Source organism: Struthio camelus, chromosome 3 (genome assembly GCF_040807025.1).
Source record: "Struthio camelus isolate bStrCam1 chromosome 3, bStrCam1.hap1, whole genome shotgun sequence".
Classification (NCBI taxonomy): Eukaryota; Metazoa; Chordata; class Aves; order Struthioniformes; family Struthionidae; genus Struthio; species Struthio camelus.
Window position 1 is genome coordinate 97,419,625 of NC_090944.1, and position 27,411 is coordinate 97,447,035.

At 39.9% G+C, this 27,411-nt stretch overlaps 1 protein-coding gene across 1 annotated transcript; it reads right to left on the reverse strand.

Moving 5' to 3' along the window:
* Positions 1-306: 306 nt before the first annotated feature.
* OPN3 (opsin 3) lies at positions 307-25,500 on the reverse strand. Its single transcript, XM_068939281.1, has 4 exons — positions 24,956-25,500; positions 8,961-9,280; positions 6,858-7,109; positions 307-3,358 (listed from the first exon to the last, which is right to left on the reverse strand). Exons 1-4 carry the CDS (start codon positions 25,326-25,328, stop codon positions 3,095-3,097), a joined length of 1,209 nt encoding a protein of 402 aa, XP_068795382.1. The 5' UTR covers positions 25,329-25,500; the 3' UTR covers positions 307-3,094.
* Between the last annotated feature and the right edge of the window lie 1,911 nt (positions 25,501-27,411).

Here is a 27,411-nt window from a genome sequence, read left to right on the forward strand (position 1 = left end):
AACGGGACAGCAGTATGCTAACCGCACATGGCCAAGGAATTAGAATGCCCACACTTTTAAAGCTAGTGACACTTTATAAGGCTATAAGAACAAATTACTTTAAACTGTTTATAAAATTTATCATTTCAGGCCACTGTTTTGGACAAAGTAGCTAAAATAACCAATTTGCAATAATTTTCACTGTTTGATTTTCCTATATTATTATACAGTTGTAATTGTGCTTTGTACTGTAGTAGCAAATATAATGCATGACATCAGCTACAAAATGTTTTCATATAACGTTATTATGAATTGCTAAAATATTACCTTCAGAAAATCTGAACAGCAGGCAGTTTCTCTTTAAAGGAGATTCACTATATCCTCATTCTTTACAAAAATTAATTGGAATCTTGAAATGTTATTGTTTTCCCAGTACCTAATGTTACTCTCCAAGCTGTCTCCAGTAGGTGGTGACACTAAATCATCTCCCTCTCAGTGGGAAAAAAATATTTCACTCAGAACACATTAATCGCTCATCAAAGGGTCAACATACAGAAAATGCTAAGACATCAATCACACAATTTGTTAAAAGGATTCAGCGTTACATGGAATTACATGGTTACATGCTACCTTTTTTTCCCTTTGGTAAATATAAATGCACACAGAATTAGTGATAACTGGTTGAAGATGTAGTTCTTGACATTGAAACGAACGCACTCCGTAAGGGCATATCTTTGAAATCATAAGGCAATTTATCTATGCATCTGTAGCAAAACAAAAATAACACACATGAAACACAGACAAGTATTTATCTTCTGTTTTCTCTCAGATGATATAATTCAATCTAGAAAACAGAGTGGACTTTGTATGTGTTTTTAAATATGACCCAGAAAGACGGATTATCAGTGCTGATGCTCTAGAGAGGTGCATGTATAAGGAATTTGCCTCTTCAAAAGCACAGGCACAAACACAGTCAGTCACTTGTTCTGAGTTGAGGTCACTCACTACTCCCAGGAAATAGCTGAAAGCTTCTGTATTTGGACTGTTGATTTTTTTTAATTTTTATTCTTGGCCATGATGTCAATATTGCTAGTGCTGATAGTTATTCAGCGTGTCCCCCTTGTATCTCTTAGAAGATTTGCTTCCAGAGGAAGCTTCCAGAGGAAGCAAATCGTTTTCAGTTGCTTTTCTCACAGCTTTCACCAAGACGGAAAAGCTGCATGTTACAGATGTTCACTGCCCATTTAGCAGACTGAGGCAGAGGAGTTACATCAGTGTAATGGATGTGATGGAGAATCAAACTGAATCTAATTCACTAATCCAGCACTGACAGGTAGCTGTGTCTGGGACAGAATCCTGTTGCCATTTTCTTCCAGCAGCACTCACAAACGTGAGAAAAACTTCTGCATCTGTTCTGTCCATTGAGCTCCAAGTAGAACAACTACTACTCATACTGCAACTTAGGAAAGAGCAACCTTGCTCTTCTCTGTTACGTTTGCTGAAGTGCCACAACAGGTTCGATATACCCATGACTAGTATCAGAGGAGGCTCCTGCTCCATGTACAGGGAAAAAAAAGATGTAAGAGGAAGATGCATAAAGCACTACACTGTAATATAAAACTTCTGATTCTCCCTTTTCATTGACCTTTTTTCATTGGTAGTTTCATTTGTATGATTTTCCTCACAGCATAGCTGAGGTTTCCCACCAGGTAGCACCAAGATAATGGCTTGCAGAGTACATGGAGCAGCTTCTGCTTTAACCGCAGCCCCAGTAATTGTAGATATCACTTTTGTTTTTTTTTTCTGTAAAGCTCAGATTCAGACCCACTAAACCCTAGTCAGCTTTAAACACTCTTCCCCTTTTCCTAATAACTCAGTGCACTGGGACTGTTTGCAGATCACAGAATCATAGGATAACTCAGGTTGGAAGGGACCTCTAGTCTAACCTAGTCCTCAAAATAGGCTCAGCTCGGAGGTCAGACCAGGACGCTCAGGGCTTTATCCAGTCAGGTCTTGAAACCCTACAAGGATGGAGATGGCACAGTCTCCCTGGACAGCCTGTTCCACTGCTTGGCTTTCCTTTGGGTGAAAAGGCTTTTCCCTACATCCCATCTGAACTTCTCATTTCAATTCATGACTGTTGTCTCTCATCCTTCCACCATGCATCGCCCTCAGGAGCCTGGCTCTGTCGTCTTAAATCCTCTTCGTAGGTATTGGAAGGCTGCTATTAGGTTCCCCTGAAGACTCTTCTTCTCCAGGGTGACCAAGCCCAGCTCTCCCAGCCTCTTCTCATAAGGTAAGTGCTCCAGCCCCCAATCATCTTCATGCCCCTCTGCTGAACTCACTCCAGTTTATAAATGTCTTTCTTGTACTGGGGAGCCCAAAACTGGAGGCACGATGTAGATGTGGCCTAACAAGCCCTGAGTCAGGGAGGATAACCACTTTATTCACTCTGCCGGTTATACTCCTGTTAGTAAAGCCCAGGATGCTGTTGCCCTTCTTTGCTGTCAGCGCACAATGTGGGCTCATGCCTAGCTGCTTGCCCAGCATGATTCCAGGTCCTTTTCAATAGAGCTGTCCCCAGACAGTCAGGCCTCAGCCTGTATTGTTGCACATGATGCTTCCTTCCCAGGGGCAAGACTTCGCGCTTGTTCTTGTTGAATTTCATAAGGTTTCTGCTGGCCCATTCATGTTGGTTCAGGTCCTTCTGAATGGCAGCCCTGCCCTTGAGCCTACCAACGTTTGGTGCCATCTCCAAACTTGACTCAACTTCTCCAGGTCACTGAGAAAGATATTAAATAGGACAGGTCCCAGGATAGACTGCTGTGGTACTCCTCTTGTTACTGGCCTCTAGCTAGAGTACAAACCATTAACCACTATGATACGCTTTAAGAAAATTCAGAGTAAAAACATCCACCAACAAGTTAGGTATGATAAAGATTTCAGTACTGTGACCACAACTGAACTGCCTGCAGGGCTTCAGATGCAGAATTTCTTCAGTACTTCACAGCTTATAAATATGGTCTCCTTTGGTAGGCCAAAGACGCTATCTCTGAAACCAGTTTTAGTCCACTGGCTGAAGACCATTAGAGTTTAACCTCTCTTCAGCTCATCCCTATAGTGGCTTTACTTGGATGACATTTACTTTTGTCCCGCTGTGTTTACTGTTGTCCTCTATTTGCTGAGTGTCATCACTGGTGATAATAAAAATGATAGAGGAGGAGCTGAAAGTCACTTTCTTCTTTGGCCTGTCCCCTACTTTCTGAGACATAACTATTGGTCTTATTGGTTTGTCATTCCCTGTTGCTGGTGTCTCTTTCACAGTCCTTTGGAATCTCATCAGGCGAAAGCATAGGAGTTGCAAAAGGCAATGTCGAAACTGCGGAACAGAATAAATAGAATTAAGTTACAATTTCTGCTCACTGTCATGTGTGATCCAGTGAAGACAGTAATATAGAAAATACCTCAAAATAACCAATTTCTGTGCCTCTCCAACTTGTTCTTAGTTGTTATCTTCAGTGTAATGAGTGTGCTGGCTTTTTAGTGGGTAGCTTTTTTCCCCACACCAGAGAGTTCAGTAGGTCATCTGACCACTAGAGGGCACTAAAATGCAATTTTAATACTTTATCAAGGGCAGGCTCTGCAGTTTACAAAGAACAGAAGACCAGGCTCCAGAATGTGTCATAGGTATTGCCGCCACTTTTAGGTATTAAAATATCACAAGTTTTATCTAGGAGGGGAAGAATGTTCTCAGAAACACTTCATAGGAGAATGCAGAGGGAAGGAAGAAAGGGGAAAAAAAGGAAAATGAAGTTTTCTTCCGTTAACATAACTCTGGAAGCATTTTAACAAAAGCACTGAATGTCATGGATGTAAAATAAAATTTCAGAAGTGGGCAATATGGAACTAAAATGTTCCTTTTGAGTAAGGAAGGAACTGAAGTCTTTCAGCTAACTAGAAATCACTTATGATCCAGGCAGTTCTGTTCTACTTTGTGGTTCAATGACACAAGTTATTCAGTGACAGGTCTAATCAGTAGATTAGAACAATTCTAGCAGCAGAGCTGTACTAAATGCTCCAGCTACAGTCCGACTTTCACGAAACAAAGTACTCAAGTGTGAGGGTTAAAAGGATGCACTCATTCAGTGGTTCTGTCTGTACACATCTAAAGTTCAAATATGATCCTTTGGGGAAACTCTCTGGTTTACGAGAAATAAATAGCTGGGAAACTTCCTCCTCTTTTACTAACCCATAACAAGATATGCCTGGAATGCTTGGAGAGCGCTTCAAAAACAAACAAACAGGAAAAAAATCCCACTTTTTATCTGAAAAGGTAGGAGAACTTCTTTCTCAACAGTCTGCCATTTAGTGATTTTAAGGATTACTTCATATGGTCACTGACTGTTTTTTCTAGCTACTAAACAAGAAGCTCTGGCATGCCAGTTTAGACAAGGTTGGTTTTGTTATAGCAGATCTGTTACAAGATGATAGAGAAAGGTTATCTGATGCTAAGTGAAAAGAATCATCATGTTACAAGAGAATGGTCAAGTGGAGGCCTTGAAGATTTCAGAGATAATACGGTACTTCTGAACAGCATGGAGGTGAGAAAGCACAAGCATGCTAGAGTAGGCCAGAGATAGAAGCCTGATGTTATAGGGAAGAATAGGCTTTAGGATTCCTGCTGAAGACAAAATAACCCAGAAGACCAGCAAAAACGTTAATGTTTTGGTCTCAATCTGGAATGAGCAGTGAGTGAAAAGTACTTCATCGTGCATCTCCAATAAGCATATTTAGTTGACCCATTCCTATCATGGCTATGGCTTTACCAGCCTTGTGCCGGATACCAGCTCAATCTGCTTCTGAGTATCAGAGCCTACAAAACCTTTTTCACATTAAGCTAATCCGTCTGACATCTAGAGACAAAATCAAAGCCACTATATCAAAATCACTCTGTTGAAAAATACTCTTTGAATGTGATCATTGTCAGGGCCCTAACTGACGTGCAGAGGTTCTGTAACCTCTTCCTTCTCCCTCTATCCCTGAGTTTTAGCTCCCTGTATTCAGGGCCAGCTTTGATATGGTGTAGCTGTATAACTGGATCAGGCTGCTGTGAAATGAGCTGCCTGAGAAAAAGGTACGAGAAGGCACACCTGTGGCCTCCTACCTTCCCTCAGGAGAGCTCAGACCCTTGTGCTTGGTCCTTGCCTGAGCTTCACCGCAGCTATGCCTGTGCCTGGCCATGTACCCTGCTGATCCAGACCCACTGGCCTGGCTGCCTGGCTCAGCCCCAGTCCTGCCTTATCACTACAGATGGTCCTGCCTGCTCCCTGACAATTGCAAACCAGTTTAGGAAGTCATACAAAATTCCGTGTCTATAATGAGCTCAAAGATAATGAAAATAAAAGGAAATCCTTCTAGAAATCATTCATATTTCTCCATCTTTGGTCAAGTGATTCTATTATACTGAAGCTCTAGGTAACTCTACCGCTATATAACCTTGGTAAAGGTTTACAATATGCATGTTATATTTCCAGTTAATGTTCTGCGTTACAGTGAAGCAATTTTAATGCGTAAATGAATTCACCAGTGCAGCTCAGTTACATTTAGTGTCTGTCTTCATAGCACTAATGATTTACAGAAAGATGCATACTTTTCTAGCTTCAATATCTTTATTGACATATTTTGCTCTGTAAAACACTGAGACGAGCTCGTAACTACCATTAAATGAGCAGTCTACTTCTCATAAAGAAGACTACAAGAGCAGACAGAACTAAAATTTAATTTCCACACAGATACATATCTCTTTTCTTAATTGTATGTAGTTTATCTCCAAAATACGTTTTACTGTCAATCACATGAGATTCTAGCTTTGAGTAGAATAAAGATTTGAGAAATGTTATTGGTGTAGTATTTTTTCACCCAAAGTTGCAAATTAATTAAGATGGAAATGGTCCACAAGAATGCAGTAAGGCTTTTAAAATGTTCATTTAAAAATTTTTAAATGATATTTTAAAAATACACTTAATTTTTCTACTTTAAAATGACTTTTTTAGTCATTTTTAAATTCACAAAAAGATACACCTCTGTCTCCATTTGAGATTAAACAAAATTTCAAAATGTCACTTTTCTTCCTAATCTTTCTTCCAAATGCCTACTGATTGGATACATACTTTTGCTTGCAATATTCTTTCTTTTTCATGGTTGAGCTCCTGAAAGTCAGCATATCAGGCATGTGTCTTCCTGTAATTTTTCAAGGATTAAGTAGAACTGGAATATATACACAATGATTTAATTCCTTGCAGTTATCTTAACAGTAATGAAACATCCTACTTTTCTTAGCAAAACCTTAGTCTTCCTAAAATTCTAAACAGGTTGTCTCCCATGTATTTTGTAAGTAAAACATACTTATTTCAAACACTATGCTGAGTTGTACAGTCCTCATCTTGCCATAATGGAAAATAAAAGAGGAAAGTTTTTACTGAAAACAGGATAGTCTGAATGTATGATAGTCTGAATTTCATCTGATGGACTTGTCATGCAGTACGGGGGGAATTCAGATCAGATTTTCCAGTTACAACCCCACTTCACTGGTAAACCGTCAAAATTGGAGGCTTAAAATTTTCACATTCTGTCCCCTCCTTTTCACATGAGTGCTCATGCATATATTCAGACAGCTAAAAGCCAATTTCTGATAGTGTAGTACTTTAAGCTCCGTATGGGATTTTAATTCTACTAAATCTTTCCCCTGTACCCTAGCTGTTCAAATAAAAAAATCTGGGCATTACAGATTAAAGTAAATCAGATCTGAATTCCAAAACGGGGCCATAGACACAGTTCCAATATAATTGTTCAAATAAGAAAGTCTGTGATGTACCTACCTTTCTACTCATGAAGATGTAGATGACTGGATTATAAGCGGTGCTTGACTTGGCAAAGAAAGATGGGATGATAGCTACTGTTGGAGTTACAAGGTTGCTATAGCCGTATGTTATCAGCAGGGAGACCACTGCATAAGGCATCCAACAAACAAGGAATGTGGAAATCATTAAGAAACACATTTTAGCCACCTTCTTTTCATATTTTAGAAGTTTTATCACTTGAACAGTCTGAAAATCTTCTACACAGCGAAGCTGTACAAGAAAAGGGAAAAAGGGTAAAGTAAAAGCATCAGTTTTACATTTATTTGTAAACAACCAACTCCCTGGCTTAGTTTTAGGCAGAGACCATATACCTTATTTTAAGAACCTTATTTTAGTTCTTCTGAAAGCTTGTATCATACTTCTCAAAATTTTCATTGTGTACGGTGAATAACATTAAAACATAGTCTCAGGAGAAACACAGAAGTAAATCCACTAAAAAACACCCAATCCAACGATGTATCAAAATATGTTGCACTTTCATTCTAAGTATCTTAGAAAACTAATTTGCCCTTATCTATCAATATAAACAAGATCAATCTACATCTAGTGGTCCCTCTTTTCCCAGCCTTTGTCAGAATGTGTAGCCAATCCCGGAGATTTGTTTCTTCCCTCTAAAGATTGCTGATGGTAATTTAATAAATACAGATTTCTCTATACTGCCCTACCAATTAGTTTGCAACTCTGAAATTATGAAATCCTGGTGTGAAGCAGAATTCTATGCAGCAGGTTCCAAAGTTCACCTGAGCGAATATGATAAAACGGGAAAAAGATGGGATGTGTATGTCAATGTTCTCCCTAGCTGCTGTCAGTTGTGCCAATACTGTTGACTGCAAAATTAAATGGGTCCATCAGATTGATTGTCCATAGAATATGAAGCATTAACACGTTCTGAAACTTAAGACCTGGACGAATTAGAATGGGTTGCCTTGAGGTGGAAAACTGGTTTAACTGGACTTTGGAACTCTCTTTGGAAGAGTTTTACGGGGTTATTGTCTCAGGAGTGACATTCACAAAATATACACAGCATATAGAATAAATGCTTAATAAATGTCCTCGTATTGTTCTAAAAAACTATATAACTGACATTTTATGTTATCAGATTTGTACTTCAGGATACTTTTTAGGTTGCAGGAGGCATTTTTCATATTGCCTTTTTGCCACCAAAAAAATAGAATCACAGTGTGAATCATTACAGAATGAGCATGACCAAAATAATTTATCCAAGGAACATCTTTCTACTAGAGATACTGAGGCAAAAATGAGTCACATAAATGGAAAACAGAATATTGCATTAATAAAGACAACTAATTTTGACTGAAATAGTAAGTAACACCCAAGAGGTTTTGATGTCCAATTTTCATCAAAAGTCAGTGGGAGCCAGCCAAGAAGCTCCTAGTCTTTCCAGACTAATTCAAGGATATAATATCAGTACAATCTTTACAATTCTGACTGTGTTTATATTAGGCACTAGTTTTTGGCCTAACAGGCCAACTGATGACTGCTGTTGGGTCCACGGGGAAGCCTACCTCTCAGCAGGGCAAATAGCAACGCCCTCCAGCTGAAATGGAGCCTGACTAAAGAGTTTTCTGTATTCCTCTTTGCTCACATCACATAGGAGTGCCATTAGATGCCACTGCTCAGATGTGAGAAAAGCCTCCTTCTCAGGAAGGAGAGGAGGAGTTCTTTTCCAGTGAGAACTACAACCAGACTTTTCTTTTTCCCTTGTTTTAAGGAAGGCTCTGCTCCCTGTTGAGCGGTGGGTAGGAGCAGTGCACCAGCCTGCCTTTTATCTGTGACTCACCTCCCAGTAAAACTATATAATAAATAGATCTTGGCAGCTCTATATTGCTTCACCTCCAAGCCTACAGCCTTTCCAGCATTTCCAGACACAGATGAACATTAAAGGTTGGAAAGTTTGAATGGAAAGTGCAAATTCAGGCTCTGATCCATGCTTAATATACACAATCAGCCTATCTTGTGTCAACATTCAAGGACTATTATGCACTTTATTTTTCACTGAAAATATTCATTACGAGAAGTCTTTTACTTGCATCAACTTACCATCCTCACTGCATATAGAATATGGCCATAGCAATAGGCCATGATCCCAACAGGTGCTACCAGACAACCAAGGAAAAAAAAGAGCACGAAGGAGGTATCGTTGGGGTCTTTTGATTTCCAGTCCACTGAGCAACCTAATCCATGAATTTCCAGGGTGTATCTGTTCCAGCCCAAAAGAGGTGCTCCAGTCCAGGCTAATGAATAGAGCCAGATGTATGTGATAGCTCGCCAGGACCAAGAGAAGTCAATCACTTTTGCATGGACTACTCGAATGTAGCGCTCGTAAGCCAGAACAGTGAGAGTCATAATTGAAACAATTCCTGCAAGGAAGATAAAGAAAATCAATTTAATCATTCACAAATATTGCAAATTGGACTGAAGTCCTCTTAATAACCTGGCAGTAGAGGAAATATTTATCTCAAAATCAGCTAGTGCACGTTATGAATCTAACACTGATGAGCTTCTTGGGTGACATCTCACTTCTCACTAAGTACTAACTCAAACAGGGTTACTAACCTCAGAACTACTCAGGGTAGGGTACTGGAATCTGACCCACGGTGTACGATGGCCAAAAGGTAGGACAAGAAAGAAGAATGACCCAGTTAATACTTTTTCCTAAACACTAATTGGTTCAGTGAGAGTTTGTGCTCCAAGGTTTTTTAAAGAAAAAGTTGCTATATAAAGATAAGATGATTAACAATAACAACATCTGTCAGGGAACCTAAGGAATTCAGAGTTGAGATTAAGGTCAAAGAAAGCCTTCAACAATTGAAAGTGTAGAAATGCACCTTTAATGTGAGCAGAATGACCAGTAGAATTCTGACTTCTCTTAAGATTTAGTGAAAGGTATGTGCTCAAAACAATGACCGGGAAAGCAATGTGTTACATTGCTGAACAAAACCCATCTGGAAGAGATCAGCTTATTTTGACTGTCCTTTTTTATCTTGCTGCTAACATAGAAATACCGTAGTCTTCATCTCAATTATTTGTGTATTCTCTTTCTTTCCTATCCACCTCAATCTCACTTCACACTTATTATTAATATGTCATGACAGAAATTAGAGGTTATTGTCAGGTCTCAGCACTGCCCTAGCCAAACGCTTTTATAATTTAATGAAGTCAAGGCAATTCTGTCTTAATTAGGATATAAGGATTTTGGTTTCAGTGGTCTGTGAAAGTTAATAATCAAGAACTAATCTGCCCATCATGCATGTGTCAGTCAACTAAAATCTCTGCTGTGATTCACTAATCAAGCTCATATATATTGTCTCTTAAATAACACATGCTAAAAACAAATGGGTTTACTTCACAGCATTCTGTGAGGTTATGCAAATATCTGTCTCTACGTTAGTGTATATTCTTTCTAATAAGAAGCATAGGTATTTTGTCACACATAAACATGGTATCTCATTTCTTCAAGTAGATAGGTATTTGTCAGAACCTGCATTTAGACAGCTATGAGAAGGTTAAACATGCAGATCTCACAGTTAAAAAGAAAACATCTGTTATACCTGGCAGATACCTTCGAAGGATATCACAGATATCTGAAGCTCTGTTTCACTTGAAAAAGGATAAGCATTAAGGAAGACAAATTAACAATACCATCCTCAAGCACCAGTAACGAGAATTTTAGGAAGGCAACTGAGAATAGCAAAATCTAGAGAAACACTTAACCTCAGTACTTCAGTCTCTGGGTCAATGTATCCATCAGCAAAGCCATCATATTACTAACATCATATTACTAACAGAGTACCTCACAAGCAGATATACTTCAATATTGCAGTAAGAAAGTTGCTTCTTCCAAAAAGTATTAGAAGAGCATCCTCCTTAAATGTGATGAGATTAGAAAGCTTTCTTGATTAATTTTATTGAACAGAAAGATTTCCCACTCTGAAGGACAAAGTGCCCCATCGTTGTCATGACTCTTTGAAATGAAACATTAAACTTCTTAGTTTTTTTAATATGTACATTTTTGGCATCTGTTATCTTTACACGTTTATTTTAAAGAGAAGCAGACACTGCTGGATATGCAGAAAGTAAGGCATACTGTTTTCACAATGAGTTTTGTATAGGTTTTTTTTTGTGTGTATAAGTCATTGCTGTAAGATTTTCTTTTTCACAGCCTGAGAGAGAAACTGGACTAGCATATATGGGCCTGAGGGTTTCCAAAAGACTTGAGGGTTTTTTTATACCAAGCACACAGGAAGCCTTTCATGGCAGCATTCTTTTCAAGGACCTAATATGCTGAAATCAGATCGAAGTGTTTGGACCTAAGCAAGATCTTAGCAAGTACTAGAAGAGGATTACAGAATTATATATGTCAGATTCTATGCTGTTATACTAGCTCATCTAAATGTTTTGTGCAATTGAATGCAATCCACTTCCTGAACACTGGGTAAGGCAAGAAATTTACCTCCTGTTTTTCTGTACAAACAGATAAGTGATTATTTCCCTGATGGGTATTAAAATCATCCACAGATGGGTTTATGGGGGCATATTCACATCACTGAGTTCTAGCCTCAGTTTGCTTACATAGTGCACTGAGGCTTTCTGATCTGTAGAGAGAGAGAAGAGTTCCTCAGAAAGGTGGGTCAAAATTCCTAAATTAATCCCTTGCTCTTATCAGCCTCTGGATAATTCTTTCCCCGCTACTGGAAGGCCAGGGAGACTAGCTGGCTACGCGAGGTTCCTACAGTTCTATTTAAAGAATAACATCCCCACATACTCTTAGTATCTCCCATCTATTTTTGTACATGAGTACTGAGTTCTGGCCGTACAAAATAATCAAAAGCACATATGCTTGGCTGAATAGTCTGAAAGTGTAGGTGTGCAGAAGCAACAGTTTACTGAGTCCTTGGCATTCTCAGGAAAGTCAGTGGGAATTCAGTACCTCTAAATATCGGCACTTACGACAAGAATACTGAGATCTGTCCCAAGGGAGTGAGTTTTAACATACATATTAGAAAGATAAAGCCCACAACTTCTGCAAAAAAAAAAAATCAATTCTGGTGGAGGGTGCTGTGGATAGTGCTGTTCAGGAGTCATTTGGGTTTTGCTGTTCTTGCTACTTCTGTGACGGGTTGCATTACAGATGACTTTGAAGAAAACAAACTTTCAGTGTGTTCAAAGGGCAGAAGCTACCTTGAGAGCGTGCATTATACGGATTTTTAAACAGACAAAAAAGCAGCTTTTAACTCTCAGACGAGGGATACCAATAAACTCGTTCCACAGAATGAGCTGAGCTGAACTACAGGCAGCCTCTCTCAACATTAAGACACTGCTGAGCGGAACACAAACAGCCAAAGGGACAACAACCTCTGGGTAATATCAGGAGCGTTTCAGAAGCAATTTAACTCATAGGATCCTTTTTACAACTGTACTGCCTTTTTGCTCTCCCCTTTTTTCATGTTACAAAAAAGATATTCTTTTGACTTCACTGAGAAATTTCCGTTTTTCATTAAGAGCAGTAGATGTACAGGGGTGGGTGGGTGTCAGCACAACTTAAAATAAACAAGTAAACATCATTAGGAGCATCTGCCATCTGGAAGACCAAACCGAAAAACTGTGAGTCAGCCACTGCCCACCTTGGTTAGTGGAACTTAAAGGGGAAAGAACGCAGCTATAAACAGAATTCAGAGCAACACATAAGACATGTTTTGAACATGATTATCATCTTTACCCTCTTAATATTAAGCTTATGCAATGTTTGCTATATTTGTAATCTATCACATCAGACTGGAGAAGATTGTAAGTGTACAAAACACTCCCATAAAATGCATACAACTTCATTAAACTTGTAAATTTGCTTGCCCATATTTTTGTATAAAAATACTACAGAGTAACTCTTTTGCCACCTAAGTTAAACAGCCATTACTCTGTAAGGATCTGTTTGTTCTTTTTCTAGAACCGTTCCCATATACTTCATGTTAACCAGTTAATTAGTCCGTTTTCATTACAGAAGAGAAATAAAGCTTACAAAAAACTGTATAAGACACAACTTATTTTGTTTTTTCCATGTGAAGTCTGTGCAATTTTAAGTGTAGGCCTGTGATTTCAAGTTTTCAAATTTTATTCTCACAAGCTCTTTAATTCCTCAAAATACAAGGAGCTGTACAACTCACACCACAAACTGGGGAGCTCTTGCTTCTGATAGGAATAATAACTAATTCTTGGCAATAGTTTTCCAGCTTGTAAATATTTCAAATATTCCTTTTACAACTAACTCTAAAGTATAAATAATGCTCAACAGGTAGCATTTTCTAAAGTATCAAAACTATTTTGGAGCTTATGTTCCATTCAAAGCCAGTGAAGCTTAAGGTCCAAACTGTTTTGCATTTGGTGAGTTTTTTCTTTATCATTAAATAGATTAAATAATATATTTATTTATTTACGTAAATAAATATGAAGTAGGACTTTAGTACAGGTAAGGGCAAGAGTAGAATGGAAAACAATTTGAAGTTTTCACCATTATGCGTTTTTTTCTATTCTGCATCAATATGGAACCCAAACACGCTCAATGTCATTAACAGAAACTTTGAGAAAGAGAGAGCCTAGAAGAGCTCATATAACTCTAGAACAGTCTTCTGGATAGACCATTAAAGTGGATACGAACTGAAGTTCATATCTGCAACTGATCTGAAGCAAAGACTGGAAATCTTATATCTTATTTGACTGTCCTAACTATTGGGCATGTCAGCTATTCTGCATGCGCAGTTTTTGACCACAAATTTCATTATGCAGCTGCAAAGCCATAAAAGCAAAAAACGCCCAAGGGCCTTTTTAGGTTGTGCAACTCTAAGTGGTGAAAGCAAGAAACTACTTGGCACCTCTGCGCTAATGATACAAACTGTATTTAAACTAGCAACACTAACTTACAGCAATAAAAGTCTTGTTTAGGTCTGTTCAAACTGAACCTGGGATACATGTACAACATTCATTCTGATAGCAGGCAATTTTTTACGTCATCAAGTTACAAACAAATAGCTACACAAAACAAACAAAAAGTCTTCAGCGCGATACTTATATCTTATTTTGATAATTAACTGCACCTCTGCTGCACTGATTCCAAAGATGAGAAACTTCTTCTCAAATGAGGAAATTATAAATAAATTGAAGTGTGTAAGGGAAAATCTATACATTTTGGTAAGTGAAATTAATACAATTGGAAATTAGCTCTGATGGCAAGGGAAGGTTTCAAGCAGCTGCTGTGCTATATTCAACATTCTAGAAAGAAAGTACTGCCAAAACTTCTACAGCTCTTGATTACGATTAACCAACAAGAAAGTTGTATTTCCTTTTGAGATTTTAAGCTACTGACTTTTTTTTGCATGCTAGTCTAGGATCCTATTAATCTACTCTATTAACCTATTAATGCAAAGAACAAGATAACCGAAAAATATGGCATCTAAAGATGCAGCTAACAAGTAACTGCTAATTCTCCATATATATACAAAAGTCATAGCTTTTGTCAAATAGACTAGAGGGTTCAGTAAGAAGTCATTCATTTTGAAAGAGCTCACAAATGGATTCAAGGGCTCACTTTCTTAAGGGGGCATTCTTCTAATGAAGTGCTATCCCTAACAGACTTACTTGCAGGGGTCTACAAGTCAGTCTGTAATCAAACAGCATGCTTTCCATCTTCAGAGAAAACAGTTGCTGAATCAATAGCTATCAAGTAATCTTGCAATGTACACCCTTAACAGTTTGCCCTTGAATTCAAAGCTGTTACATCAAAATAATTTCTACAAAAGTTAATCCTCTCAATTTGATGGCTTTTTTTTCTGCAAGATAATTAACTGAAGTGTAACATTGGTTTCAGAAATACAGTTAAAACTTGAAACAAATACATAACTCTTCTGAAGCTTCTGAAATAGCAATTTTTAAAACATTGTTGTACAAAAGACTTATCTTGCACCCTAAGAGGTCATCCCTTATGGCCAGTTCACAGCTCTGTATGTTTGCTCAATATTAACGCTAAGTCCTTATGTCAGGAAGGATGGATGGAGGGGATGGAAGGTCACAGTTAAGAAGCTTAAGGGCAGGATTGTGTACAAAGCAATGAAAGACATTGGTTATTTGTAGTTCAGAGAAACCTGCTAAATTCATTGCAAAGAAAAATGAAGTATCTCTGAAATATGATGGTGCACTAACTAGTAGAACCATCAACTAACTATACATATGGTGGATGTGATGGGAAATCCATGCTGGGCATTAAAGATACTCTGCTTTTTTTGTGGTCACTAAACCTTGCTGGCATAACCCCCTACTTAAAAATCATTAAGGATAACATAACTAATCGTTAATTGTAGCCACCTTGATTTTTAAACAGAATGCAAGCCTCCACAAAGATCACAATCTAGATGCCATTTGAATTTCAAGTTAGAGGAAAAATTGGTATAGCCTGCTATATCTAGAAGCCAAAACAAAATACTTCACCTAAGGGTTTATAAACAAATCCTACTATTGTCTCCCTATCAATTCAATTCTAGGCAAAACTGAGCAGTAGTAGTATGGTATTAATCACTCTACTTCCAGTCACAGTTGCATATTCAGATCCAGGCATTACAGGGAGACTTGAAAGTTTGCTTTTGCCGTAAAGCTTCTAATGAAATCAGAAGAGCTAATTTCAGTTAGCTGATTCATATTAAAACAGAAGTGAAGACAAGGTTTCAACTTGTATTAGCAGCTTGAATTCTATACTACAGGGAAGCCAAAAGCTGTAAACAGCTTGTTAACAAGAGCTAAAACATAACCTCCTTGTTATGGATCTCATACAGCAAAATACAGTATTTTTTGCAGTAAAGATTAATACTTAATATTGATTCTTTTGTGCTGAATATAGCTGTGATGTCAACCTTCAAAAAGATCCCAGCTCTTGAACACTAAAGAACAGGCTAGGGGTAAAAGTTTGTTCTTTACCTGCTCATATACCGAAACACAGAGGCTGGTAATCATGTCACTGATGACACTGTGGATACTACTCTTAGTACTGATGGTCTCATGTTACGAAATTAAGCAATTTATGAGCCTCCATATCCTGTGAGGTTGAGGTTTTCTGATTTTCTGGGGAGGAGGCTAGTGATGTTTGTGTGTTCTCAATATTATCTCTTTATGAATGACTGCATGAAGCAGGTATTTAACTTCCTGGCGGCTAACCATCAGCACCTTTTCATAGATTCTTTTGCCAGTGTGATAACGCAGTGTGGATCATCTCTTGGCAATGTTAGATCCTGGGCATTTCATATGCCAAGTAAAAGGAATATTCTTCAGCTACGTAGTGTGTCTCTTTTGATGCTATAATTCCCTTATACCACGGAGCTGGCAGTTTCTGAGTGGAACAATATCTCTGTTGAGCAGCAGGAGCTGACAGTTGACTCCTAAAATGTTGAGATGGTACTGCAGGCAAATAAAGGAACCTTAGACTGTTAAGCTAGACAAAACAAATCTCTCATAAAAAGTGGAATATTTGTCACCTTCTCAAAGATTCTCTAGAGTCTGTTCTCAGAGATATCCCTGTCCTGTTTCCACACTTCAACATATGTAACCTGGCTCATCTTCTGAATTCCCTATCTTCCGTATTTCTTTTTCAGTCCTGCTGCCTGTGAACATATTCTTTCAATTTGCACATTTTGTAGAGGAAAGATGAGACGGAAATATATGGCGATAAGCAAAGTACATCGGCTAATTTTCTTCTTTGCAAGCTCAGAAATCAAATTGGATGGCAAATCTAGGATCACAAGGGTCTCAAGTCACAGTTATTCCGTAAGTGTTTTGTCCTGCTGTTAAAGAAGCAAGAATATAATCCATTTGCCCAAGGATAATGAATCCCAAAGCATCTACATAATAATATATATGCTGATTCAGACATCTCTATCACTACTCTATCACTACTTCTAAATGCCACTTTCTGGTGCCAGTTCTTTCAATAAATTAATCTATTACAGACTCTATGAAGCAACCATGTATCTTTGGTTTTGAGTGATTTTAAGGTAAACAGAGGCTTCCACCTTCCTCCCTTCTTCCACTATCAAGATACATAGATTTTTGGGTCAGGTTTGGCTGGCTGGTAAACAGCAGTTTAAAACCATCATACTCAGGGAAATTAACGGCGTTAGTAGAGTTAAGCCGAGCCTTGGCAGAGATTTGCCAAGGACCTTCTACGAGGACAGTGATGTGACGTTTCTTGTGCCGTCTCCAGAGAAATGCTGTGCTTTGTATAATGCCAGACCTTGATTGGGAACAACAGTGGCACTTCTAATCTGCAAGAAACGGGCCTGCGTTAGCCAGTAGGTATACACATCCTCCGTGTTCTTGGGCTGCTTCTAAAAACCTTACGTATGGTTTCTGTATGGGAATGACCCCATTTGTCTTCTATGTATGATTCAGTCTTATGTAGCTTAGGGCAGAGGAAAGCACGTAATTATATACACTTTTTGGTTTTTTGTGTAAGCAGCTTTTCTGGAAATGATATAAATTTCATTCTGAATGAATTGCATGTTTTAATATAATGAAATATGTGCAGATTTAAAAAAAACACCAGCTACACAAAGCCATTATAGTTATTGTGTGGGTATTAGCCCCTGGTACGACAAACTAAATTTTTCTCTCCGTAAACATGAGGCAAATATGGGCATGCATTACTTTGAGTCTCTTAGCGAAAATTTGTATTTGAAAAGAATTTTTTAGTATTTTGTCTGAAACAAATTTTGTTAAGCTTAAAGTTATTTATTCTTGAGATCCACGGATTTTGATTCAAGTATAAGACTCAAAGTATTGAGGCCTGTTTTAACCTATTATCAAATCAAAGACTTCCAAACTCCTTTTGAAAGACTTGGTTGCTCTGTATTTACAGATAATGCTCATCTGATCTATAGATTTTCATCTCAGAAAATCCTTTTTCTCAAGAGTACTGATAATAAATGCTCTTTGGGCTTCCATTGTTTAGGAAATATAGAAGCTAATTTTAGCTCTGATTTAAGCCTCGGCAATCACACTGGCATTAATGGGGTCATTCCCAATTAAACTGTATAGGTCAAGTGTAGCAAAATAAAAATGTCTTCTGTTTAAGCCCTTAGCATACAATTCCTATGCTGTGGTTCCTTCTCTCTTCCTGCTGCCAACTACTCAATATTAGAGAAGAATGGATAACTATTATTTGATGAAGAAATTTCTCAATGCTTTTTAAAGAAAAATCTCATTTTTGTCATTCTTTATTGCTTTCCTGTTGAAATACTTCAATTGGAGTAGGTTTGATTACGTTTCATGCGTGGCACTATTTCTTCTGTACCCTGTGTTTTTTCAGAGAAGTCACATGAATGTTGATACATCATGAAATACTTCCAGCTACACAATGTAGGTCAACAGGGAGAACAGCAGAAGACACATCTGAGCAGCAGTGTATTGTCCCATTCAATGTGTGTACAATTCTGACTTTACAATCCCTAATGAGAATAACATATTGCAAAGCCTTCAGAACAAAAGTGGTAGTTTTCAACTAGTTTTAAGAATAACAATTGCTTCTGTCCCCTCTACGCCACATATAACTTAGCTGGATTCTATCTGCCACACTGCCTCCAAAATGTGGCTTATAATTTGGACAGGTGGTGATATGAGATATGTTTTCCTGAAGACTGAATATCTCTACAGGGAAACTGCAATATACTGTAGCAAATAGGATTCAACTCTGAGACAGATCAAGATTTCTGTTAAAGGGCACATAATTATTTTTATCAATTGATCCTTGACCTCTGTCCAAGTGCTGTACTAGTATTTTGCATATCTAGTCACAGAGGAGGAAAGAACCTCTTCTGCAGTCCCTCATCACCTCTCTCCACATTTGAAAAGCTAAGTAATAAACATTTAGTAAAAGCAACTTCTTGTCAATGGCAAAAGAACAAGGTACTACTACACTCTATGTTATATTACCTTAGTAATATATAGTCAGTCTACTTGAATTCAGCAATGAAATGTTATAATACACTTCAGATGACAGCTCTTTATCACTTCTAATTTTCAAAAAATTTTAGCATCTGCAGTCAAATCTAGGGAGGTGGAAATCACTTTTACTAGGTGCAACGAACTTATTTTATCATACATTGCTCTGCTATAAAGCTACAGTAGAATTAAGCACCTTTTCAAATTTCAATCCTCTTCAAAGTTCAATTAATTCATTTCAAATAAATAGCTAAAGCTGAAAGCATACTGAGTGAGTCCCCTGCTGTCTGTAAGACAAGATCCTAAAACTGTCTGATGGGTAACCTTAGCAAATGCTCTTAGTGAGATTAAATCAGTGTGTATAACATACACTGGCAGTGCAAGAGGATGGTACAGGCCGTTATTCTTCCACAGTGTGTAGAAGAGTGCCTTAGATGAAGTAGCTATAATTATATACAGTTAAAAGTTGGTTTTTTTTTTTTCCTAGACTGTAACTGAAGCCAGGACCACAGGATAATCTTTGGCAATGAACCCTTACTTTACCATGGTCGGGAAAAAAATGAGCTTGTTTAAAAATAAGAACAACAAGAACCACCTCTGTGAATTTTTTTCCCCTCAGCACTGAAGGAACCTGTTCTGTTGCAAACGGGTGCTCTATCAGTTGTGCACTCTGAAGCTTTCCACAGGAAATAAAAGTCTGTAAAACAGCTTCCCAATGTTCCCTTTCTCCAGTTCATACTACTGGAAGGAGTCTAAGGTCTCTGAATTTTAACATTTACTTGGTAGTTCGACAAGATCTAGCTGCTGTATACAGATTGTGACTTGTCCAAAAGTGTCATTATATTTGTGATCAGTTTGACATTAACAGTCGGTGCAGTTTATTTACCTGTACAAGAACAGCTTACAGTTAAAAAAGACAGAGGTCTCTAATCACACTTTACTAATGTCATTCCTTCAATCGCAAACCATTAAGGTTCAATAATATAAAGCCTATCCCAGACTACACCCTTACTAGGCAACCTCATGTCAAGAGATGGCCTCACATGTACAATTTTGGTCCCTCTTCCTCAAGACCATTCCTGTTACCAACCACTTTTTTGTTCCTTCTGTCCCTTGCTCAACTAAGCATATCAGAAAACGTCAGGAGAACACTACTGGCAGATGGTGTAATTGCCATTACTTGTAGCTGAAGTGATTCACGCTTAAGGGTTATGTATGTTCCGCAGGATCAGACAAGCTTACTTCTGAACCCTTGGGACCTATTCCCATGTAAAGAAGGCATTAAAGCAGACAGTTATGGTTCTGCCTGTGAATGGCCAAGGATGCATGCTTCTTTTGCACACATCAAGTTTTGCGACAGTCATTGTTATTTAAAAATCTTGTTCCTCTGTGAAAAGCTAGCAGATGCACAAATCCCTGTTTCAGATAAGTTTCCCTTTCTCTGTTATCTTTATCTGTTAACAAAGATAGTTGGGTGCATTTAACTGTCAGACATCTTCTCCAGCACTTGTAACCAAAACCTATGCTCCAAGTGATAGAAAGAAAACCTTCCGGGTAGAAGTGTGTTACTAAATCAGACAAAAGGGTCACACAGTTATCCTTATTACCTGCAGCCAGATCAACTACTACAGACAGGAGAAGGCATAAAAGCTCTTACATAAAGAATGGGTGGCAAACTCAGTAGGACCAGTATAGAGTTGACCTCACAGCTCCACGGAAATGTAACCCCCAAAGCTTAAATACATCTCTTAACTGAAGTAATTATTTTATTCCATCAGGATAGAGCATCTATTAGTCCACTGAGTTCTGCTATTTCTTCATTAAATTAGACAGGGGTTACAGTCTAAGACACATAACAATGTCATTGAAACTTAAACTAAATACTTGCCAGCAGTCATTAAGTCTGTGCTGTTTTCCCCATGCTAGTACATGATGTGCTGAGAATGGCTTTGTCATGGCATATAGAAGCTCTTTCCATGGCCTCTACTGTGAAAACATATGCACCTAAACTATATTTGACTGCAAAACCCAACAGGAGAAAAAAAATTGAGATTATTACTTGTGTAACAAGGATAAATGCTCAACAGTCTAAATGCTTATATGCTTCTGCATTCTAGCAGGCAGACTATCTCCACTGTGTCCCCAATGCTTGCATATGTTAAAGACTAAATGCAAAATTTTTAAGTCCCAGAGAAAACAGCCAGCAGTAGTATGAACAGTAAGTCCTGAGCAGTACAACTTTGAGAATTTACTCAAAAGTTTGAGAACTTTTGAGAATAATTGCTGAGAATTTACTCTGAATTAAAAATAAAAATCAATTTTTTTTAAAACAGCTTTTATCAAGTGTCCCAAACTTGCTCACCATCAGTGAAAACCGCAGCTTAAATCACTAGAAGGTTATTTTGCCCAAGAGTGAAATGCTGAGAAGATATCAAGGGCGAATATAATTCCACTGTTTAAAATGGTCTCCATCCATCTTTCACAAGTAGGCAATCTGAGTTCATGACAGGAATACATTTGTGAACTAAAGCAGTGGAACAGAGCTAGGAGAGGGTCTGCAACTCAGTAAGAAATCAAGTTCTTGGCACAGGCTGCAGTGCAGGCACAGAACAGGGTGGTGCTTTTCGACCTGATATACCTCAAATTTAAAAGATTTGCTCTGACATCTCATTTATATGTCAACTCGGGATAAAGGTTAACAACTAAGGAAGGTAGCTGATGTTGTATACCGGGGTTTGGGGATTGGTCTTCCATTAAAAAGTACATCAGGTTCATCATACCTGAACTCCAACGTGAACTCGAACCACCTCCAGTGTTGAAGGGCCAGTAGAGAAAGGCCACAGAGCAATGTCTGAGTTCATACTCAAGAATGCAATTATATACCTGTAACTAAACAAGCTTGGTCATTCAGTACAAAACGAGTTGGACTGAGTCTGATCACAGTAGACAAATATCCACAGGAGTAAATGTTAGGTTTCAATAGACTCCACATCCATGGTTACAGAACTACCCCCACTTTATTCTAGAAACAGCTCTATTAGGTCATTGTGTTATACTGAGAGATTGAAGTCTGCATAGCTGTACCTATTCTGCAAGGTTAATAAGGAGCTTACTTTCAAGAGCTGTCCATTTTGTACCTCTTCTGATTGCTGAATGCATTTTGTATTCCCCAAAGTTCTCAAAGGACAGGTAAGAGCTACGCATTAAGAGTCACTACCAAGCAACTTGGCACTACCAAGCAACCAACCAAGAGACTTCATTACATTCCATATTTTTTCTGCCCAAGATAGCTGACATTAGCTTTTATAATATGAGAAGTGTATTTGTAAATATAATATCTGGTTACTCTAAATAAAATCTCAGTCAGTGGTCTCTTACCCCCATCCCTTCTAAAGAAAAAAAAAAACCCACTGGGGTCTCTGGACTCTTCACAGACATTAAAAAATTAAAATAGAAACTGAGGTGGCAACGGCCCAGATGGCAAAAAGCAAGTATAACGCTGCCTGCAGGCCACTATCTCTTCCAGTACCAGTGTGCCCTGCTGTCCTAGCCAGTTAAGTAGGAAAACACTTATCCTCACATGCAGAAAAAAGAATAATCTTTCTATTTGCTACTGAGAATGTGGAAATGATAGTCTGTACAAAAGAAAAGCTTAAGATTAGAAGTGACTTTATTAGGTTAGCTTCCCACTATAACATCCAAGTGAAATATTTTCAATCATTTTGTGTAGCAGCTGAACAATGTAAATTCAGGCATCAGATATTCCTGAACGGTAGGGTGGTGCATTTGAACCTCTACGTCCCTGTGAAAGCCTGCACACATACAAACACGTACTCTTCTAATATATAATGGAAAATTCTTCCCATTGAAACTTACTGTGGAATATGAAAATAACGGCACCATGAACGGGAAGACGCTATTTTGCGAACCAGTAATGCTATCTGGAGGTTGGATCCTTTTGTAAATAAGGCTCATGAATTGCTACATTTCTTTGGAAATAATTATTATATTTCATAAAGAGATGCAGAAAAGTGTCAGCACTGCACATATCCATAATGATAAAGTATGCAGCACACCCAAAGAAAGAAATGAAAATCGTGTCTGGTCATGCATTCTGCTTGTCAATTTATATCTCTTTGTTTCCATTTGTTTCATCTTTGGAAGATAACAAAAGGCGATTATAGTCTGTTTTTCCTGTGACCCCTACTATGCATTGTTTTTCTGACCCTATATATAAAACACATTCTTCAAAGATAATAAGCATAACACACAAGGGAAAATAGGGACAGAACCACACTTAAAAAAAAAACTTCTATGTGAGCTTAATGTTCAACTGTCCACAAGAATCTGGGTGTGAGACAGATGTTGGCAGATGCTTGAGTTATCTTAAGTATTTGACTTGATTGACTGATACAGACAGCGTTATGTTAGATCAGCTCTGTAGTACTTCCCCTGCTAACACTAGGAAATTAGAGAACTGTGCACCGCAAATGCAATACCAAACCTCGCACAAAAGTCTAAATGTATCCTGCATCCACCACGCCTTCCGAGACAAGATTTTTGCTGCACTATCCAGCAGCAGCCAAATCTATCATGAGGAACCACGCACCTTTCTACTAGCATCCCAAAGGTATATTATAGTGCCATGTAAAACAAAAATTATGCCTGAAAGCTGCAAAACTTACAAAGGACTTCAAGATACCTTAGCAGAGACAACTTCCAGTGCACACACATTGTTTGCGTGTGCAGAGTGATCCATTTGTAATTTATAAGCCCGTGCCAGAAAAAAAGACGTGACACAAACTTTTAGTTTGGTTACTGACTGCCAAACATTTACTTTCACCATTAGAAACACAATCACATTTTTACGACATGATTTGTCATTAAAAATAAATCTGTATTCCTTGCAGCAGACTGCATACATATAATTGGACTACATACTGTTCTTTTGCCGACTTCTTTCTGTAAAGGGTATGTAAGAATTTCAGAAGAGAAAACATTATAGATTTTGTAGTTTTTTTTAAAAGGAGAAACAGTGGAAGCACTCCTTCTGCATTGCTAAAAAAAAAAAAAGCCATTTCACAAGACCCAGTGGTTTCCTAAATGCCAACAGCGAAACGGTTACGACTGAAAGACAATACCTGAATTTCATTCATGGATAAAGAAATTCACGATAATTTCCATCCTTTGGCTGACTTTCTAGGTAGAAATCTGACTGCCTACGGCAGACGTGCTCTCCTACAGCAAGGGGGATGCAGCCTCCCCTCTATTCAGACTTAGAAATCTATGTTCCACTGTTTAGGGACCCTTTGATGGTACGGCTGAAGCAGTATGGGATCCTTATCCATAGCTTTTAGAATTTCCTTTTATAAAATATGATCTTTTACGTTCACGAAATCTGTACGATACTCAACGCAGCCAGGAACCCCTTTTAAAAGCGCTCCTGTGTTTCCCAAGGAGTTTGCTGTTAACACTGGCAAGCGTGAGAGGCTGCGAAACGTCTCCCAGATAAATTTACTGTTTGCTCCGGTTCGTTTTCGGCAGCACTGTCCATTTCCTCACCGCAACCCCGTCACGGGGCGCTGCCCGGGGCAGCCCGCCACCGAGGCGGCGGCCGGCCGCGACGCGCGGCCGTTACGCGGCCGTTACCCCGCCGCCTCCTCAAGCCGCCGCGGCGGGAAGCCCCCGGCTCCCCTTGCAGGGCAAGCGGCTCCGACCCCCGCAAGGACCCCGAGCACCAGGACCCCTACGAGGGAGTGCGAGTGGCAGAAACGGAGCGGGAGTTCTCCGGACGGCGGCGGACACGTTGATAAAGGGAAGAAATTCGCGGGGCGAGGTGGTGAGGGACACGGCGGCGGTGGTGGGCCTGAGGGGAGGGGGCGACGGTTGCGGGGGGAGGGGGAGACGTGACGGTTGGGGGGGGGCAGGTTGTAGGACTCCGGGAAAAGGGGGCGAGGAGGCTGCGCGGAGCGCAGAGGAGGGACCTAATGAGAAGCGAGGGGCTGAGAGGGGACAGAAAGGGGAGAGACAGCCGCCCTCGGGGCCGCGCCGCCGGCACCCACCGAAAAGGCTGTTGCTGAAGCCGTCCCAGACGCAGCCGGCCGCGTCCCACACCCAGCGGCTCCTCAGGCAGGACATGAAGGTGAGGCTCACGCCGAAGACGGACACCAGCAGGTCGCTGAGGCTGATGTTGACGAGGAAGAGGTTGGTGGGCGTGCGGAGCCGCTTGAACTTGTAGTAGAGCACCAGCACCAGCAAGTTGTTGCACAAGCCCAGCATGCCGATGGTGGCGATGAGCAGCGCCAGCAGCTCGTAGGTGCCGGCGCTGAAGAGGGGCCGCTGGCCCGGCGCCTCCTGCTCGGCCGCCGCGGGCTCCAGCCGGCTCGTCGCGCCCGTGCTGTTGCTGGAGTGCATGGCCCAGGGCTCGCCGCTCATAGCCTGACGGCGCCCGGCCGGAGCAGGGCTCAGCCTCTCCCCTCGCTCCTAACCCCATCGCAGCCCGCGAAGGAGGGCGGGAGGAGGAGCCGCCTGCTTCCTTCCCGCCCAGGGAGGGCGCGCCCCGGGCAGCTTCGCCCGCGTCTCTCCTGAGGTGTTTCCTTCTCCTGCCGGACACTCAGGCCGTTTATGCCGCCGGGGGGGGGGGGGGGGGGACCCTTCGAGTGCTTCTTCAGCGCCACACAACGCCTGCGTGAGTGCTGCGTGGCTTCTTCTCAAAAAATACTGCAACTTGCCCTGTCGCTCCATGAGGTGAGCAGCTTGGTCGTGTTCGGGATGTGGCTCTCCATGGCTGTCTTCTCCTCGTCCTTAAAATCCTCGGTATGTTTTGGCTTGCTGAGGCTGCCTTCATCAGCATTTCCAACCAGGTAGCTCCATTCAGGGCGTACGTCCTTTGTGCCGCGCTTCAGGAAGGGACAGAAGCTGCTGAATCAATAGCTAAGACTTTTTCATCCTGGCGATGAAAACTGCTATTATGGAGCTAGTTTCTTCTAAGATTGATGTCTTTTGGTTTGATTTTGTTTTGTTTTGTTTTTTCTCCAGTGAGTTTGAGAAAGTAGTTACCAGTCTTTATTTGCATGTATCTAGAGGAGCAGCCTTTTTTCTTCCAAAGGAGTAAGGTGCTTCCCTACCTGTGAGGTGGATCTGTTTCGTCCTTACAAAACAACTGGCAGCATCTAGTCCCAGATAAATTTGCGGAGCAAGTGAGCACTTTGTTGTCAGACAAGCAGCAAATAAGTCATGTCCGACACTGAGGCTCACACCATGAGGTCATCTATTTTTACGCCTTTATGCACCTCCAGTGCATGTAAAAATGGTACAGGGATGTGCAAGGTGGCTCTCTGCATAGCTCCAGCTGGTATTAGTCAGGATGTTGCACTGACCCTTGGCGCTGCTGGGGTAGCTGTACTGTTTCCAAACCTAACCTGTTCCTGAGAATATGCCCGTGATTTTTGCCCAGCATGGCTTTGGGCCTAATACACCTTGCCGTACCACACGTGAATCCTCCTCACAGGAAGACCGCTAGTTTTTTTCCTTGCTAGCTGCCTGGGCATGCATTCTGACTGGAGGATGCACAGAGGACACTGTATGTGGTGAAGTGTGCCAGCCTTCACAGGGGCCAACTAAAACTGCTCTCAGTTTAGATCTTCTCTTAGGTTAGATGAAAAAATGGAGCCAGGTATGTCAGCTATGAAAGCAGCAGAATTTTCTTGGAAATGTGGCCTGGCAAACAAACAATACCTGCTTTTTTTTTCATCTCTTAATATAAAGATGGAGTGAAGAGGGCTAGTCTGAAAATGTGATTCCTTGTGGACTGAGACTGGAAACATGGGTAGCTAAACCTGTTTTGATCTTTTTCAAAATACATACCTGTATACAAATTATGGGCTTGTTGTGGCAATTATATGACAAACTGCTGTTGAGAAACAGGGGTTAGGAGCAGAGAAAGTCGTAAGTTAGGAAAATAAAACACTGCTTTAAGTAACTATTTTCATCAACACAAACTTTATTTACAAATAATGTTTTCAAATCCATCAAATATAATTTAGCAAGTAACTGAAAGCTACTTAAAACATCCAGTTCAGTCTATTTCTTCCTTACTGATCTTCTGTGTTTCTTGTTTACAAAGCCAGCAGGAACAGCTGCCTTCCTCAAATCAGTTATATTTTTTCCCCTAAAAGCTGGATTAATAGAAGAATGCATAACCTCCTTCCAGTCTTCCAGTAACAGACCAGTAGCACTTCAGCAGGCCTTTAGGGAAAACATAACTCTTCAGCTTTCCTCATCAGCAGGAATGATTTACCTGTGCGTGCAGATCATGTGCAAAAGTACCTCAATACACAAGGATAGTTCCTTTAGGACCAGTTGCTGCCTGGTGAAAGCCTAACAATAATATTAAGACATGGCTGGGCCAAAATAATGCTACACCTCATTGAGAAGAAGGCAGCTCTATGTTTTGTCCTTGAAGGAAAATGTTAAACTAGTGTGTACCTCTTATTTTCCTGCAAAATTAGAGGAGAGA

What these genes read in the sequence shown, in the direction of transcription:
- OPN3 (XM_068939281.1), bottom strand. Translation starts at nt 25,328, where the DNA reads ATGAGCGGCGAGCCCTGGGCCATGCACTCCAGCAACAGCACGGGCGCG. An exon ending in CTTCAGCAACAGCCTTTTCG is followed by an intron (nt 9,281 to 24,955) that starts GTGGGTGCCGGC and finishes TCTTCCTTGCAG; the next exon opens with GAATTGTTTCAATTATGACT. An exon ending in ACATCTTCATGAGTAGAAAG is followed by an intron (nt 3,359 to 6,857) that starts GTAGGTACATCA and finishes TCTGTTCCGCAG; the next exon opens with TTTCGACATTGCCTTTTGCA.